At 43.1% G+C, this 16664-nt stretch overlaps 1 protein-coding gene across 4 annotated transcripts in view; it reads left to right on the forward strand.

Moving 5' to 3' along the window:
- Nucleotides 1-230: 230 nt before the first annotated feature.
- traf3ip2l (TRAF3 interacting protein 2-like) overlaps nt 231-16664 on the forward strand; it is a 67526-nt gene continuing 51092 nt past the window's right edge. For 2 of the 4 annotated variants that reach the window (XM_042322682.1, XM_042322683.1), the window contains exons 1-2: nt 231-384; nt 7555-7649. In XM_042322682.1, coding sequence (XP_042178616.1) covers nt 7606-7649 — 44 coding nt within the window. In that variant the 5' untranslated portion in view covers nt 231-384; nt 7555-7605. Of the gene's footprint in view, nt 385-7554; nt 7650-16664 lie in introns of those variants that run through there. The other 2 variants (XM_042322681.1, XM_042322684.1) reach the window with 1 other exon arrangement.

Below are 16664 nucleotides of genomic sequence, written 5' to 3' on the forward strand. Positions count from 1 at the left end.
ATCCATACTGCTAGCAATGCAGGTGTTAGCGATGGCTTGATTAATGACAAAATTATTCAAAATAGCTACATTGTATAGGTATATAATTGTGTTTGTTGCAACTGCAGCCTAAAATGATTAATGTGAGAACCGCTATTGTTCCTCAGCTATAAATGTTACTTCTCATGCTGCCATCAACGTATTGAGTTTGTCATGACGTATACAGATCTATGCAAACAACGTCAGTTATTGACCGAAGAGAGGAGGCTGGGCTTGGTGAACATTTCTCTCTTGGCAGTGTCACTTGAGCGAGTGTCGTGACATACATACCATACCGACTCTTCGATTTTCAACTTTTTGAACAAACCGTCAGGTCTGGAGTAAAATCCTTCTTTTGAACATGAGGTAGGTGAAATAGCCTTCTAGAGCACTATGCCCTGGTTAATATGAGATGTGGATCTCATCTTTTTCACTTACACCAGGAAGCTATTCTGAAAATATAGTTTACCCATCTATCAATTACTTCACAATGGAAGAAGTTAAACAGCACTAAAGCTACCCTTAAATATGCACTGTGCAGAAATTGCTCATGGTTGCTAAAATTATCATAGTTAACCTAATTTCAGTGTATGTAACAGAACAAACAGTCATTTATGTAATAATCATTGTACCATCTACACCCTTGTGAAATATATATTTCCATAACTAAATATTGTATTTTCAGCTGTTTGAAGCGGGTTTACAAAACTGAAAGTAAAAGACAAACTAATCTTAAGAACGGGAAGCATAGAAATAGCACACAGACCAGCTCTACTGCTTCTTAGATTTGCTTTCAAAGAGAATGAAAGATCTATGACTCACATTTCTATGTGAATTTGGTGCGGTCCCCCAAAAAGCTTTAAGAAAAATATAGTTTACTTAACTGGAGTTACTTTTAAAAATGAGTTTGCTACATCCAAATACTTAGTTAAAAATTGTCTTATGCAAATCTGGAATGTCATTGAATACAAATTGCAAGAACAGATCACTATTGGGTCATATGTTACCACAAGGTAATTTAGCCTATTTAAAAACTTTTTAAAAGTGAGAATTAGGCACTTGTGACGGTGAAAAAGGAAATGATTGCCTATGTCAACCAAGTGTTGTGTAATTCCAGTAGTTACCTACACCCCTAGATAGCAAAAAAGTAATCAACTACTGAAAACACTACCTAGATTTGAATTTGTTCAACTACCACCAAGCTACTGCTAAAATGGAGCTAAAGTACTAGTTGAAGTGCATGTAGTTAACTACTCTCCTTTATGTATCCACCGCAGTACGGGATCTGGTAATGTTTCTTTCCCAACATTTATATGTTATTGGTAAAGATTTGTTGCAATAAAAAAACGAATCATTTCCTGAATATTTTGTTCTGAAGGTACAATTGCAAGGCGCGTCTAGCTCTGGTCCAGGTGCGTCTTCTAGCTCTAGTCCAGGGTGTAATGCACATGCATGTAGTATTTTCCATGTCAAGAATCAGAAAGTCAACTTCTAACATTTTAAATTCAGTGTCACAATAAAAGCTTCTGAAAGTTCATTTTGATAACTGACAGACCGTAGATCTGAACACAGGAAAGCGACAGGAAGAGGCACCAATCGAAATTGCACTCAACGCAGATTTTTGCGGTCGATAGGATAGATGTCTCGGGGGCAGTTTCTGTGCACCTTTGCAAGCGCTGCTGCTCACGCAGGGTGTGACCATGTCAAGCAGAATGTGAACTGTTGGAAAATATGAGTTCAGCTTCTGTTCTGAATCAGGGTCAACGCTACTGCCCCTGCTGTTTCAGTGGAAAACGTGACTGACTACAATGACTTCATCAGCGAAACGTTCTGAGATGTATAGCCTCTAGGCCAGGGGTCTGCAACAGGCGGCCTGCGGGCCAAAAAACGGCCCGCAAGGGATTTTATTTTTACATTCTCTTTGTGCCTTTATTTATGGTCAATTTGCAGTGTGTTCATTATTTTCCGTCCCCTGACCATTTGCTCTGACAGCTGAATCTAGTTACATACCCCTGCTCTAGGCTTTGTGCATCACACCTGGAGACGGAACAGATACCTCTTTCCCAAACCATAGTAAATTATAAATACTCCGATTCAATCAAGCTGTCAAAAACCCAAACCTGTCCTCACCTTAAATATTGTATTAAATGACTCAGGTTTCATTACACCAATGTAACCATGTAAAAACACAGAACTTCTGATGGTTGGTTATCCGTCTATGTAAAAACACAGAACTTCTGATGGTTGGTTATCCGTCTATGTAAAAACACAGAACTTCTGATGGTTGGTTATCCGTCTATGTAAAAACACAGAACTTCTGATGGTTGGTTATCCGTCTATGTAAAAACACAGAACTTCTGATGGTTGGTTATCCGTCTATGTAAAAACACAGAACTTCTGATGGTTGGTTATCCGTCTATGTAAAAACACAGAACTTCTGATGGTTGGTTATCCGTCTATGTAAAAACACAGAACTTTGTAAAAGAGCTGGAATGTTGTGTACCTGAATATTGTAGTTGCCCCTAGACTACCTGAGGCCAGCCAGCTTTCACACATATCATAAACTTGAACTTTTATAACTCTGGACTGACTGTATGGTTTCTAACCTAGAATTTATAAACCTGGACTGTGTGCCTGCATGATGTGTCCCAAATGACACCCTTCACCCTATATAGTGCCCTTCTTTTGCACTAAATAGGGAATAGAGAGCCATTTGAAGACATGTATGCCTACAATCAAGACACATATTAACATTAAATGAGGATATGTTGATGGTTTGGTTTCCCATCAGGGAGAGTCGAGTTTGTATTTCCACTGAACTCGCATCACGTCCTCCTCCCCACTAGTGCTACTAGATAACAGACTATACTGCTGGTAAATTACTGCTACAGGTTCAGAAAAGTCCCTATGAGCAGAGTAGCTGTAGGTGGCATGGCACGTTGACTCAATAGCCTTTACATTTTAAATTAATTTGCCAAAATGACTATATCAAATCAAGCATTATTAATACAGCACATTTCAGACATGGAATGCAAAACTAACAAAACACAATGAAAATAAAAGCTGAAATAGTTACTACACAAAAAACATAAGATAAACAAAAGAATGACACAAACTGAACAACTAAAAAGCACGCTAAGGAAAAGCAAAGCTAAAAAGGTGTTTTAAAATCCCTTTTAAATATGTCCACAGTTTCAGCCCCCCTCAGGTTCTCTGGCAGGCTATTCCAGAGGATGGGGGCATAGTAACTAAAGGCTGTCTCTCCATGCCTCTTGGTCCCCCTCAGGTTCTCTGGCAGGCTATTCCAGAGGATGGGGGCATAGTAACTAAAGGCTGTCTCTCCATGCCTCTTGGTCCCCCTCAGGTTCTCTGGCAGGCTATTCCAGAGGATGGGGGCATGCTAAAGGCTGTCTCTCCATGCCTCTTGGTCCCCCTCAGGTTCTCTGGCAGGCTATTCCAGAGGATGGGGGCATAGTAACTAAAGGCTGTCTCTCCATGCCTCTTGGTCCCCCTCAGGTTCTCTGACAGGCTATTCCAGAGGATGGGGGCATAGTAACTAAAGGCTGTCTCTCCATGCCTCTTGGTCCCCCTCAGGTTCTCTGACAGGCTATTCCAGAGGATGGGGGCATAGTAACTAAAGGTTGCCTCCATGCCTCCTGGTCTGAGGCTTTGGGATAGTTAAAAGGCTGCCTCTCCATGCCTCTTGGTCCAAGGCTTTGGGATAGTTAAAAGGCTGTCTCTCCATGCCTCTTGGTCCTAGGCTTTGGGATAGTTAAAAGGCTGCCTCTCCATGCCGCTTGGTCCTAGGCTTTGGGATAGTTAAAAGGCTGTCTCTCTATGCCTCTTGGTCCTGGGCTTTGGGAAAGTTAAAAGGCCAGAGGACCTGAGGGACCTACTGGGTACATAACTTAAAGCATGTCTGATCATGTATTGGGGTGCATAATCATGGATTGAGTTGAAAACCAATAGAAAAATCTTCAAATTAATTCTAAAACTCGCAGCCAGTGCAGAGACCTTAAGACTGGTGTAATGTGTCCTCTCCATCTGGTCTTGGTCAGTACCCTGCAGCATTCTGTATGTTTTACAGTACAGAGACCATTAAACTGGTGTAATGTGTGCTCTCCATCTGGTCTTGGTCAGTACCCATGCTGGAGCATTCTGTATGTTTTGCAGTTGACCAATGGCTTTCTTGGGTAGACCAGACAGGAGAGCATTACAGTAGTCAAGCCTGCTTGTAATGAAAGCATGGATGAGTCTCTATCATCCTGAGAGAGAAACGGCTGCACCTTGGAGATGTTCCTCAGGTGGTAAAAAAGCTAATTTGGTCACATTCCTAATGTGGGATTTGAAATTTTGTAAAGAATCTAAAATAACTCGTTTTTTTTAACCTGGTGTTTTATCTTTATTTCCGGTGAATTAAAATGTGCGGCCAGCTTCTCTCTCTGTGCTTTGGCTCAAACAATTAGCACCTCGGTCTTGTCTTGATTTAGCTGGAGGAAGTTGTGAGTATTTCAATCACTAATACTGTCTAATAATTTATCTGTGGAGCTGAAATCCTCTTGTGACACAGACATGTAAAGTTGTGTATCGTCTGTGCAAACTCACCACATTTAGATGTGGAGGAAAGCTCACATAACTTTGCTGGGGTAGGATTTATCAGGCCATCAATGGTCAAGAAGAGCACTCAAATTATTCTCATTAGTGATCGTTATAAAATGACCCCATTTTGCATTTCTAGTTGCTCTCAGAATATCATAGTGGACCTGCAACTTTGACTTTCTCCACTTCTGCTCTGTCTTTCTGCAATGTCTCTTTAATTGATTAGTTTCCTCGCTCATATAAGGGGCTCTCCATTTGGATGTGTCCTTTTTCAACCTTAATTGAGCTATGGCATCAATGGTAGTCTAGTGGTTAGAGCATTGGACTAGTAACCGAAAGGTTGCAAGATCAAATCCCCGAGCTGACAATATAAACATCTGTCGTTCTGCCCCTGAACAGGCAGTTAACCCACTGTTTCTAAGCCGTCATTGAAAATTAGTCATTTGTTCTTAACTGACTTGCCTCGTTAAATAGGTTAAGGTTCAAAAAATGTACTATTAAAGTTATCAACTAAATCATCACAGGAGGGAGGCAGAATAGGTGGTGGAGTATTGTTCACTAAATAACATCTGTAGCAACTTCAGAGGTCAGATAGCGTTTCTTAATAATGCGTTTCTTAATAATGCGTTCAGTATTACCCTGTGCTGTGGGCAACAAGGTAGTATAAAGCAACATCAACAATAGAGGATATGTCAATAGAAAGCCCCTTGGTAATGACCAGGTCCAGAGTATGGCTGTGGTTATGGGTGGGCCCACTAGAAAGCCCCTTGGTAATAACCAGGTCCAGAGTATGGCCACAGTTATGGGTGGGCCCAGTAGAAAGCCCCCTGGTAACAACCAGGTCCAGAGTTTGGCTGTGGTTATGGGAGGGCCCAGTAGAAAGCCCCCTGGTAACAACCAGGTCCAGAGTTTGGCTGTGGTTATGGGTGGGCCCAGTAACATGATGGCTAAAGTCCATAGAGCTCAAAAGATTGACTCCAAGGCCATTGAACTTATCAATATTTTTGTCAACATGAATATTAAAATCGCCCAACACAATGATTTTATCCAAATTCTCAAGGACAATAGACAATAGTTCGGAGAAATCAATAAAGAAAGTGGGGCAGTGCTTTGGTTGCCTATACAGGGTTATGGCCAGCACTGGTGGCTGACATTTAAACAGTATAACATGATGCTCTGGTCTGGTGGCTGACATTTAAACAGTATAGCATGATGCTCAAAAGACTCAAAGTCGCCAAATGAAATGTCCTTACAGCTTTTTCCTTTTCTGATGGAGTATGAAAAGCTGTAGTCTGGGGGGTGGCTTCAATAAGAGAGCCACTACAGTCTGAAGACAGCCATGTTTCAGTGAGAAACATGCAATCAACTTTGCACTCAGTAATGAGGTCATTCATAAGAAAGGCCTTACTCCAGAGTGGCCCAGCGGTCTAAGACACTGCATCGTAGCGCTAGCTGTGCCACTAGAGATTCTGGGTTCGAGTCCAGGCTCTGTCAGCCGGCCGCGACCGGCGCACAATTGGCCCAGCACCATCCAGGTTAGGGGAGGGTTTGGCCGCTACTCCGGGCGCGGTGCACGCAGACATGGTCGGCAGGTGTACAGTGTTTCTTCCAACACTTTAGTGCAGCTAGCTTCTGGGTTAAGTGGGCATTGTGTCAAGAAGCAGTGCGGCTTGGTTGGGTTGTGTTTCGGAGAACGCACGGCTCTCTGCCTTCGCCTCTCCCGAGTCCGTATGGGAATTGCAGCGATGAGACAAGACTGTAACTACCAATTGTATACCACAAAATTGGGATGACCACATTTTCTGACCGTCTCCAATCTATCAGAATGGTAGGAGATAACAGTTTGAATAAACTGGCGGAGTTAAAGGAACATAAATAAGGTTACTCACAATAACCATAGCCTGTCTGAAGTATGTCCTGGGATATGTGTCCTGTCTGAAGTATGTTCTGGGATATGTGTCCTGTCTGAGGTATGTTCTGGGATATGTGTCCTGTCTGAAGTATGTCCTGGGATATGTGTCCTGTCTGAAGTATGTCCTGGGATATGTGTCCTGTCTGAAGTATGTTCTGGGATATGTGTCCTGTCTGAGGTATGTCCCGGGATATGTGTCCTGTCTGAAGTATGTTCTGGGATATGTGTCCTGTCTGAAGTATGTTCTGGGATATGTGTCCTGTCTGAGGTATGTTCTGGGATATGTGTCCTGTCTGAGGTATGTCCCGGGATATGTGTCCTGTCTGAAGTGAAACGTCTATGATTTTTCTACCTTTGTGTACCAATTCAGGATACATCACTATGAAGAGAACTGTGTTCTGGTCATGATGTGTTTGTCCTACATTTTTAATCTCAGCCCCCGTCCACGCAGGAGGCCTTTTGCCTCTTGGTAGGCCGTCATTGTAAATAATCATTTGTTCTTAACTGACTTACCTAGTTAAATAAATACAACATCCATATTTATGCATTTCTGTGTACTACAGATCAGCGACCATGATGTAATTCTGTTACCGGGTGGAAATCCACTTACTGCAGTTCAATAACCAACAGATTTTGGTGCCACCCCATTGTTTATACATATAGACATCTTTGAATCTTAACTCAGAGAAGATATTTAGGAGTTTTGGGAAAACGTGCCCACAGAGGGGAATTTTACCATCATTCTGTTACATCTGCACTGTTGGAGAAAATGTGTTTTTGTAAAATGTTAATTGTAAATTGTTCAAAGTAGTCCTTGTGCATGGAGTTGTATGGTTTGTTGAACTTTGAAATCATTGGTTTTAGCTCGGCATACTTTTAAAGTGAAAAAAACTGTCATTCTGTTACTGTAGAATTGCCCTCATTCTTTGCTAGCAGGATGTTGTGTGTTGCCATAAGTTACCTGTGATGTTGATTTTGGCAGGCTGTGTGTTGCCATAAGTTACCTGTGATGTTTATTTTGGCAGGCTGTGTGTTGCTGGGACTTGACAGGAGCTGATCCTCCAGTGGCAGACAGAATGATGCTGCCCACTCCCTGTTACTCAACCACAGCTACTAACAGGTAGGCCTACATGCTACAGTATGTCCTACTATGGGGCATTTCCATGTAAAAGGACACATGAGCACCAACGTGAAATTTATAGGAGCTTGTCAAATGAAAGATAAGTCCATTTTTGGGGCGAAATTAAGGCATATATACATTTTTCAACCATTTTCCATCGTAATAATTTAGCAAAAGTGTTTAATTTCTGGTCGAACAGATTGAAAAGCGGTCTTAGAAAACGTTTAGCAGAAAAAGTCTTAAAATGATATTAGAATACATCAATGCACAATGTTGAGGTAAAGCACCCAGACAACTAATATCAACATTTAGTTTGGAGAAATTACTTGCCTTCTGTAAGTTTGAGAAACATTACCTTGTCATACTATTACCAAAAACCAGCGGCGCAACTTTGGTTTTAGAAATGGGGGGGACATAATTATTATTTATTTTTTTATCCAGTCAGATAAACACTCCAAACAGCCTGACCGCTCGGAGGCGTCCACATGGTCCTAAAGCAAACCTTTGCCTTGTTTTGTATCACATTCCAATGATAAAACTGGCGGGGACAGAAATGCCACATACTGTTTCTTGAAGATATTTTCTAATTTCTCTCCTTCATGAAGAGGAAGGATAATGAAAGTTTACATAAATAACAAGGTAGACCTACCAATTAGTTATAGTATTTTTACTGATATCAAGTTTTATATCAGTGCTGTCACTAAATTGGTAACTCTATAACTGAAACATTTGTCGGGGAGAGTGGGGTAAGTTTAGCCAAAGGGTTAGTTAATTCACCACTTGTTTCTAGGAAACCATGTCACCATTTCATGGAGTCTGTGAAGGAAGACACCAAATGGAAAAAGTGTTAAGCAAGTCGGTCCAAAAACACAGATTTTTTACAAAGTCAAATCAATTTTACGCAGCTTTTTTTGAAAGAAATCACGTAGTAGAACTGCATAAGTGTTCCTCTCCACTTTCTGGAGGATGAGTTTTGAAATCAGTGGAATTAGAGTATGATAGCTAAGGAGATGGACAATATTCTGCCATTTGATTGCAAATGAATTCATTAGGCCCTAATCTATGGATTTCACTTTAATAGGAGAAATGTTCTCTGTTCATTGTGGCCTGTGGAATGTTGTCCAACATGCTCAATGGGTGACATGTCTGGTGAGTATGCAGGCCATGGAGGAACTGGGACATTTTCAACTTCCAGGAATTGTGTACAGATTCTTGCGACATGGGGCCGTGCATTATCATGCTGAAACATGAGGTGATGGCGGCTGATGAATAGAACAACAATGGGCCTCCGGATCTCGTCACGGCATCTCTGTGCATTCAAATTGCCATTGATAAAATGCAGTTGTGTTCGTTGTCCATAGCTTATGCCTGCCCATACCATAACCCCACCTCCACCATGAGTCACTCTGTTCACGACGTTACCATCAGAAAACCGCTTGCCCACACAATGTTATACACCTGGTCTGCGGTTGTGAGGCCGGTTGGACGTTCTGCCAAATTCTCTAAAACGGCGTTGGAGGTGACTTATGGTAGATAAATTAGCATGAACTTATCTGGCAACCACTCTGGTGGACATTCCTGCAGTCAGGATGCCAATTGCACGCTCCCTCAACTTGAGACGTCTGTGGCATTGTGTTATGTGACACAACTGCAAGTTTTTTTGGCCTTTTTATAGTCCCCAGCACAAGGTGCACCTGCGTAATGATCATGCTTTTTAATCAGTTTATTGATATGCCACACCTGTCAGGTGGATGGATCTAGGCAAAGGAGAAATGTTCTCAAATTTGTGTATAACATTTGAGAGAAATGCACTTTTTGTGTGTATGGAAAATTTCAGGTATCTTTTATTTCAGCTCATGAAGCACTTTACATATTGAGTTTATATTTGTGTTCAGTGTAGATGGTTTTACGATTGTTCTATACATCAGTTAGGGTCTCTATAAGCTTCAATATCAGGTCCTAAACATGGCATGAAAGTGCATCCTTGTAGCTGTGTGGGCTAATATAGTCAACCTTCTTTCCTTGGGGTTAGTGGAACCAATGGCCACCATACTCCATTCAAATGATGATTACATAGTATTTTTGTAATGTGTCATGCAAATGAACTCAAGATGGTGCGTTTTTATTGTTCCAGAGCAGACCTCATCATGTCCCGTGTATACAAATGTAAAACAAGCATGGGTCTATCACCCTTGAGTTTCTTCAAACAACAGGAAGTGAGAGAAGGGAAGAAGTCTATATGAGCAGCCCTCATCATGTCCCGTGTATACAAATGTAAAACAAGCAGGGGTCTAGCACCCTTGAGTTTCTTCAGACAACAGGAAGTGAGAGATGGGAAGAAGTCTATATGAGCAGCAGCAAGGGATATCTTTTTTTGACAATGACACTGAAGAGGTAAATTTGACAAAAAAAGATGAAGGAAAAAGGAAACCGCACACTGCTCTTGATAGTATCACTGATATTTAATAAGCTTACGTATCGTACTACGTATTCGTCGGAGCTTTTGTGAATTTCTTACAATTTGCACCCTTATGTGGACCTCGCCGCACCCACATCTGTGAAAATCTAACGGTAGAAATGAGTAGAGAGTAGCAGATGAACACAAGGTCTGATAACATGGAGTCTGAGCTTGATAAACATATCAAGAATCTAGAAAAACGACTCAGAAAAAAGAGGGAAACGAAGCGGTCTTCTGGTCAGACTCCGGAGACGGGCACATCGTGCACCACTCCCTAGCATTCTTCTTGCCAATGTCCAGTCTCTTGACAACAAGGTTGATGAAATCCGAGCAAGGGTAGCATTCCAGAGGGACATCAGAGACTGTAACGTTCTTTGCTTCACGGAAACATGGCTAACTGGAGAGACGCAATCCGAAGCGGTGCAGCCAGCGGGTTTCTCCACGCATCGCGCCGACAGAAACAAACATCTTTCTGGTAAGAAGACGGGCGGGGGCGTATGCCTTATGGCCAACGTGACATGGTGTGATGAAAGAAACATACAGGAACTCAAATTCTTCTGTTCACCTGATTTAGAATTCCTCACAATCAAATGTAGACCGCATTATCTACCAAGAGAATTCTCTTCGATTATAATCACAGCCGTATATATCCCCCCCCAAGCAGACACATCGATGGCTCTGAACGAACTTTATTTAACTCTCTGCAAACTGGAAACGATTTATCCGGAGGCTGCATTCATTGTAGCTGGGGATTTTAACAAGGCTAATCTGAAAACAAGACTCCCTAAATTTTATCAGCATATCGATTGCGCAACCAGGGGTGGAAAGACCCTGGATCATTGTTACTCTAACTTCCGCGACGCATATAAGGCCCTGCCCCGCCCCCTTTCGGAAAAGCTGACCACGACTCCATTTTGTTGATCCCTGCCTACAGACAGAAACTAAAACAAGAAGCTCCCACGCTGAGGTCTGTCCAACGCTGGTCCGACCAAGCTGACTCCACACTCCAAGACTGCTTCCATCACGTGGACTGGGAGATGTTTCGTATTGCGTCAGACAACAACATTGACGAATACGCTGATACGGTGTGCGAGTTCATTAGAACGTGCGTTGAAGATGTCGTTCCCATAGCAACGATTAAAACATTCCCTAACCAGAAACCGTGGATTGATGGCAGCATTCGTGTGAAACTGAAGGCACGAACCACTGCTTTTAATCAGGGCAAGGTGTCTGGTAACATGACTGAATACAAACAGTGCAGCTATTCCCTCCGCAAGGCTATCAAACAAGCTAAGCGCCAATACAGAGACAAAGTAGAATCTCAATTCAACGGCTCAGACACAAGAGGCATGTGGCAGGGTCTACAGTCAATCACGGACTACAGGAAGAAACCCAGCCCAGTCACGGACCAGGATGTCTTGCTCCCAGGCAGACTAAATAACTTTTTTGCCCGCTTTGAGGACAATACAGTGCCTCTGACACGGCCTGCAACGGAAACATGCGGTCTCTCCTTCACTGCAGCCGAAGTGAGTAAGACATTTAAACGTGTTAACCCTCGCAAGGCTGCAGGCCCAGACGGCATCCCCAGCCGCGCCCTCAGAGCATGCGCAGACCAGCTGGCCGGTGTGTTTACGGACATATTCAATCAATCCCTATACCAGTCTGCTGTTCCCACATGCTTCAAGAGGGCCACCATTGTTCCTGTTCCCAAGAAAGCTAAGGTAACTGAGCTAAACGACTACCGCCCCGTAGCACTCACATCCGTCATCATGAAGTGCTTTGAGAGACTAGTCAAGGACCATATCACCTCCACCCTACCTGACACCCTTGACCCACTCCAATTTGCTTACCGCCCAAATAGGTCCACAGACGATGCAATCTCAACCACACTGCACACTGCCCTAACCCATCTGGACAAGAGGAATACCTATGTGAGAATGCTGTTCATCGACTACAGCTCGGCATTCAACACCATAGTACCCTCCAAGCTCGTCATCAAGCTCGAGACCCTGGGTCTCGACCCCGCCCTGTGCAACTGGGTACTGGACTTCCTGACGGGCCGCCCCCAGGTGGTGAGGGTAGGCAACAACATCTCCTCCCCGCTGATCCTCAACACTGGGGCCCCACAAGGGTGCGTTCTGAGCCCTCTCCTGTACTCCCTGTTCACCCACGACTGCGTGGCCATGCACGCCTCCAACTCAATCATCAAGTTTGCGGACGACACAACAGTGGTAGGCTTGATTACCAACAACGACGAGACGGCCTACAGGGAGGAGGTGAGGGCCCTCGGAGTGTGGTGTCAGGAAAATAACCTCACACTCAACGTCAACAAAACTAAGGAGATGATTGTGGACTTCAGGAAACAGCAGAGGGAACACCCCCATCCACATCGATGGAACAGTAGTGGAGAGGGTAGCAAGTTTTAAGTTCCTCGGCATACACATCACAGACAAACTGAATTGGTCCACTCACACAGACAGCATCGTGAGGAAGGCGCAGCAGCGCCTCTTCAACCTCAGGAGGCTGAAGAAATTCGGCTTGTCACCAAAAGCACTCACAAACTTCTACAGATGCACAATTGAGAGCATCCTGGCGGGCTGTATCACCGCCGGTATGGCAACTGCACCGCCCTCAACCGTAAGGCTCTCCAGAGGGTAGTGAGGTCTGCACAACGCATCACCGGGGGCAAACTACCTGCCCTCCAGGACACCTACACCACCCGATGCTACAGGAAGGCCATAAAGATCATCAAGGACATCAACCACCCGAGCCACTGCCTGTTCACCCCGCTGCCATCCAGAAGGCGAGGTCAGTACAGGTGCATCAAAGCTGGGACCGAGAGACTGAAAAACAGCTTCTATCTCAAGGCCATCAGACTGTTAAACAGCCACCACTAACATTGAGTGGCTACTGCCAACACACTGTCAATGACACTGACTCTACTCCAGCCACTTTAATCATGGGAATTGATGGGAAATGATGTAAATATATCACTAGCCACTTTAAACAATGCTACCTTATATAATGTTACTTACCCTACATTGTTCATCTCATATGCATACGTTGATACTGTACTCTATATCATCGACTGCATCCTTATGTAATACATGTATCACTAGCCACTTTAACTATGCCACTTGGTTTACATACTTATCTCATATGTATATACTGTACTCGATATCATCTACTGTATCTTGCCTATGCTGCTCTGTACCATCACTCATTCATATATCCTTATGTACATATTCTTTATCCCCTTACACTGTGTATGACAGTAGTTTTTTTTTGAATTGTTAGTTAGATTACTTGCTCGTTATTACTGCATTGTCGGAACTAGAAGCACAAGCATTTCGCTACACTCGCATTAACATCTGCTAACCATGTGTATGTGACAAATAAAATTTGATTTGATTTGATTTGAGAGAAAAAAAATCTCACGGACCAGTTTGATGGGCTGGAAACAACATCTCTGTCCCATACAACTGTTCAAGAAATGAAAGGGTAATTGATATTGAACAGAGAGATACAACACCCCCATTCCATGAATTACACTTTGACCTTACACTTCAAACAACCCTCATCAATTTTGGAATGAAATCAATAAACTTTGAAGGAAAAGTCTTGTGATAATTCCCATGGAAATCATACTGGAAAATGCTGAATTTGAACATGCAAAGAATTGTGTATTAGATAAGTGGGAGAATGATTTTGCTAACCTGTTTTCAGGGAACAATATAGCATCTGTGTTTGATGACTTCTTAAATGATACTTGTCATTTAAAGAATTGGATGGGAATTAAGATGAATAGAGCTGGATACACCTGAATGCAAAATGTAACATGGAGGAAGTTAGAGGCTGTTGAGAAAGCAGAAACAAGAGAAGCATCAGGAATACAGGAGCTTCCAGGTGAGGTCATAAAGTATCCTAGGTTACTGCAGACTCTAGTCTTTTTCTTCCTGTCAACTTGGTACAGAGTCATCATTAACCCAATCCCAAAGTCATCAAAGAATGATCCAGGTTCCCATTCAATTACAGAGGCATCAGTCTTATTAGCAGTCTGCGGTTATACTCTGGCATCAGTCTTATTAGCAGTATGCGGTTATACTCTGGCTTCAGTCTTATTAGCAGTCTGCGGTTATACTCTGGTATCAGTCTTATTAGCAGTCTGCGGTTATACTCTGGTATCAGTCTTATTAGCAGTCTGCAGTTATACTCTGGCTTCCGTCTTATTAGCAGTCTGCGGTTATACTCTGGCTTCAGTCTTATTAGCAGTCTGCGGTTATACTCTGGCTTCAGTCTTATTAGCAGTCTGCGGTTATACTCTGGTATCAGTCTTATTAGCAGTCTGCGGTTATACTCTGGTATCAGTCTTATTAGCAGTCTGCGGTTATACTCTGGTATCAGTCTTATTAGCAGTCTGCGGTTATACTCTGGTATCAGTCTTATTAGCAGTCTGCGGTTATACTCTGGCTTCAGTCTTATTAGCAGTCTGCGGTTATACTCTGGCTTCAGTCTTATTAGCAGTCTGCAATTATACTCTGGCTTCAGTCTTGTTAGCAGTCTGCGGTTATACTCTGGTATCAGTCTTATTAGCAGTCTGCGGTTATACTCTGGCTTCAGTCTTATTAGCAGTCTGCAATTATACTCTGGCTTCAGTCTTATTAGCAGTCTGCGGTTATACTCTGGTATCAGTCTTATTAGCAGTCTGCGGTTATACTCTGGCTTCAGTCTTATTAGCAGTCTGCGGTTATACTCTGGCTTCAGTCTTATTAGCAGTCTGCGGTTATACTCTGGCTTCAGTCTTATTAGCAGTCTGCTGTTATACTCTGGCTTCAGTCTTATTACCAGTCTGCGGTTATACTCTGGCTTCAGTCTTATTAGCAGTCTGCGGTTATACTCTGGCATCAGTCTTATTAGCAGTCTGCGGTTATACTCTGGCTTCAGTCTTATTAGCAGTCTGCGGTTATACTCTGGCATCAGTCTTATTAGCAGTCTGCGGTTATACTCTGGTATCAGTCTTATTAGCAGTCTGCAGTTATACTCGGGCATCAGTCTTATTAGCAGTCTGCAGTTATACTCTGGCTTCAGTCTTATTATAGGGGCGGCAGGGTAGCCTAGTTGTTAGAGCGTTGGACTAGTAACCGAAAGGTTGCAAGTTCGAATCCCCGAGCTGACAAGGTACAAATCTGTCGTTCTGTCCCTGAACAGGCAGTTAACCCACTGTTCCTAGGACATCATTGAAAATAAGAATTTGTTCTTAACTGACTTGCCTAGTAAAATAAAAATGTAAAATAAATATGCCAGATGGCTGTGGGCAACACTAGTTCATTTAGCACACAAGATTTGCTTAGAATTCCTTGGCATTATTTGATATTATTTTATAGTATGAAGAATTCAACTGAACAAAGCTGAATAAAAAGGATATTTTCTCCAAAAGATTTGCGGGAGTGTGCAGCTGCGGCTACTCTGAGTGGTTAACAAAGGAACAGGTCCTACTATAAGCTTCATGTAGAGTTATTAATGTTATTAATGTAACTTTAGTTGTTCTACAAACGTTGGGCTATATGTAAGGCTGCATGATGAGACTCTAATGATTTGAAAAAAGTTGCATGAAAGGCATGCAACATTCTCCAAGATGGCGTAGCAGTAAGTCGTCCTGTCTCCTCGTGTCCCTTGTATATATCGTATATTTTTCGTTTTTTACATATTTTTCTTCGCATATCTCTTCAAAAACATTTTGCTAAACCTAAGCTTCCAAATACTCTCCTGCAACCCGCCTCACCCAATGTAGCTATTTTTCCTAAAGTATTTATATTTACTTCGGAACCGGAACCCCTCAACTGAAGCTAGCCAGCTATGCTAGCGGTCTTCAGCTAACCGGTCATCAGCTAAGCTAACCTTTAGCTCGGAAAGCTCTCGCCAGCTCGAACAAAGCGACTCTAACCAGAGCATAACGGACCTATTTATTTTTCATCCCCGGATTCATCCCCGGATTCCCACCGCAAACGGAACATTTTTCAGCTGGATCTTCACAACTAGCTATCTAGCTAAACCGCAACCCTGGATGATTACTCCTGGCTAGCGCTTCCACCCACTTAGCGTGAAGCTAGCCCGGCCAGCGCACCTGCACTACCACCGTAGCATACTCCTGGGCTACAATACCCGGGCCCACGACCGGTCTATCGATGTCACCGCATGAAGAGGAATAAACAGACTCACCCCATCGCGACGTCCCCCAAAGGCTAACTCTCTAGCCCTCGCTATCTCCCTGCTTGCTAATTCGGCCTGCTAACTGCTAGCTTGTCTAGCCCCGGTCCGCTAACTGCTACCTTGTTTAGCCCGGGCCTACGAACTGTTAGCTTGTTAGCACAGGCCTGCTAACCGTCTGAATCGCCGCGTCCCAAACACGCACCGGACCCATACTCACTCTCTATCTCTTTTTGATTTTTAATCTGTTTATACCTTTCCGGAAACCTGCCTCACCCAATGTGACACGGAATCGCTATTATTTTTAATTTTTAGAACACACTCAAGAACCTCCAGAAGCCAACCAGCTA

The sequence above is a fragment of the Oncorhynchus tshawytscha genome, linkage group LG05 (assembly GCF_018296145.1).
Source record: "Oncorhynchus tshawytscha isolate Ot180627B linkage group LG05, Otsh_v2.0, whole genome shotgun sequence".
NCBI classification, from domain to species: domain Eukaryota; kingdom Metazoa; phylum Chordata; class Actinopteri; order Salmoniformes; family Salmonidae; genus Oncorhynchus; species Oncorhynchus tshawytscha.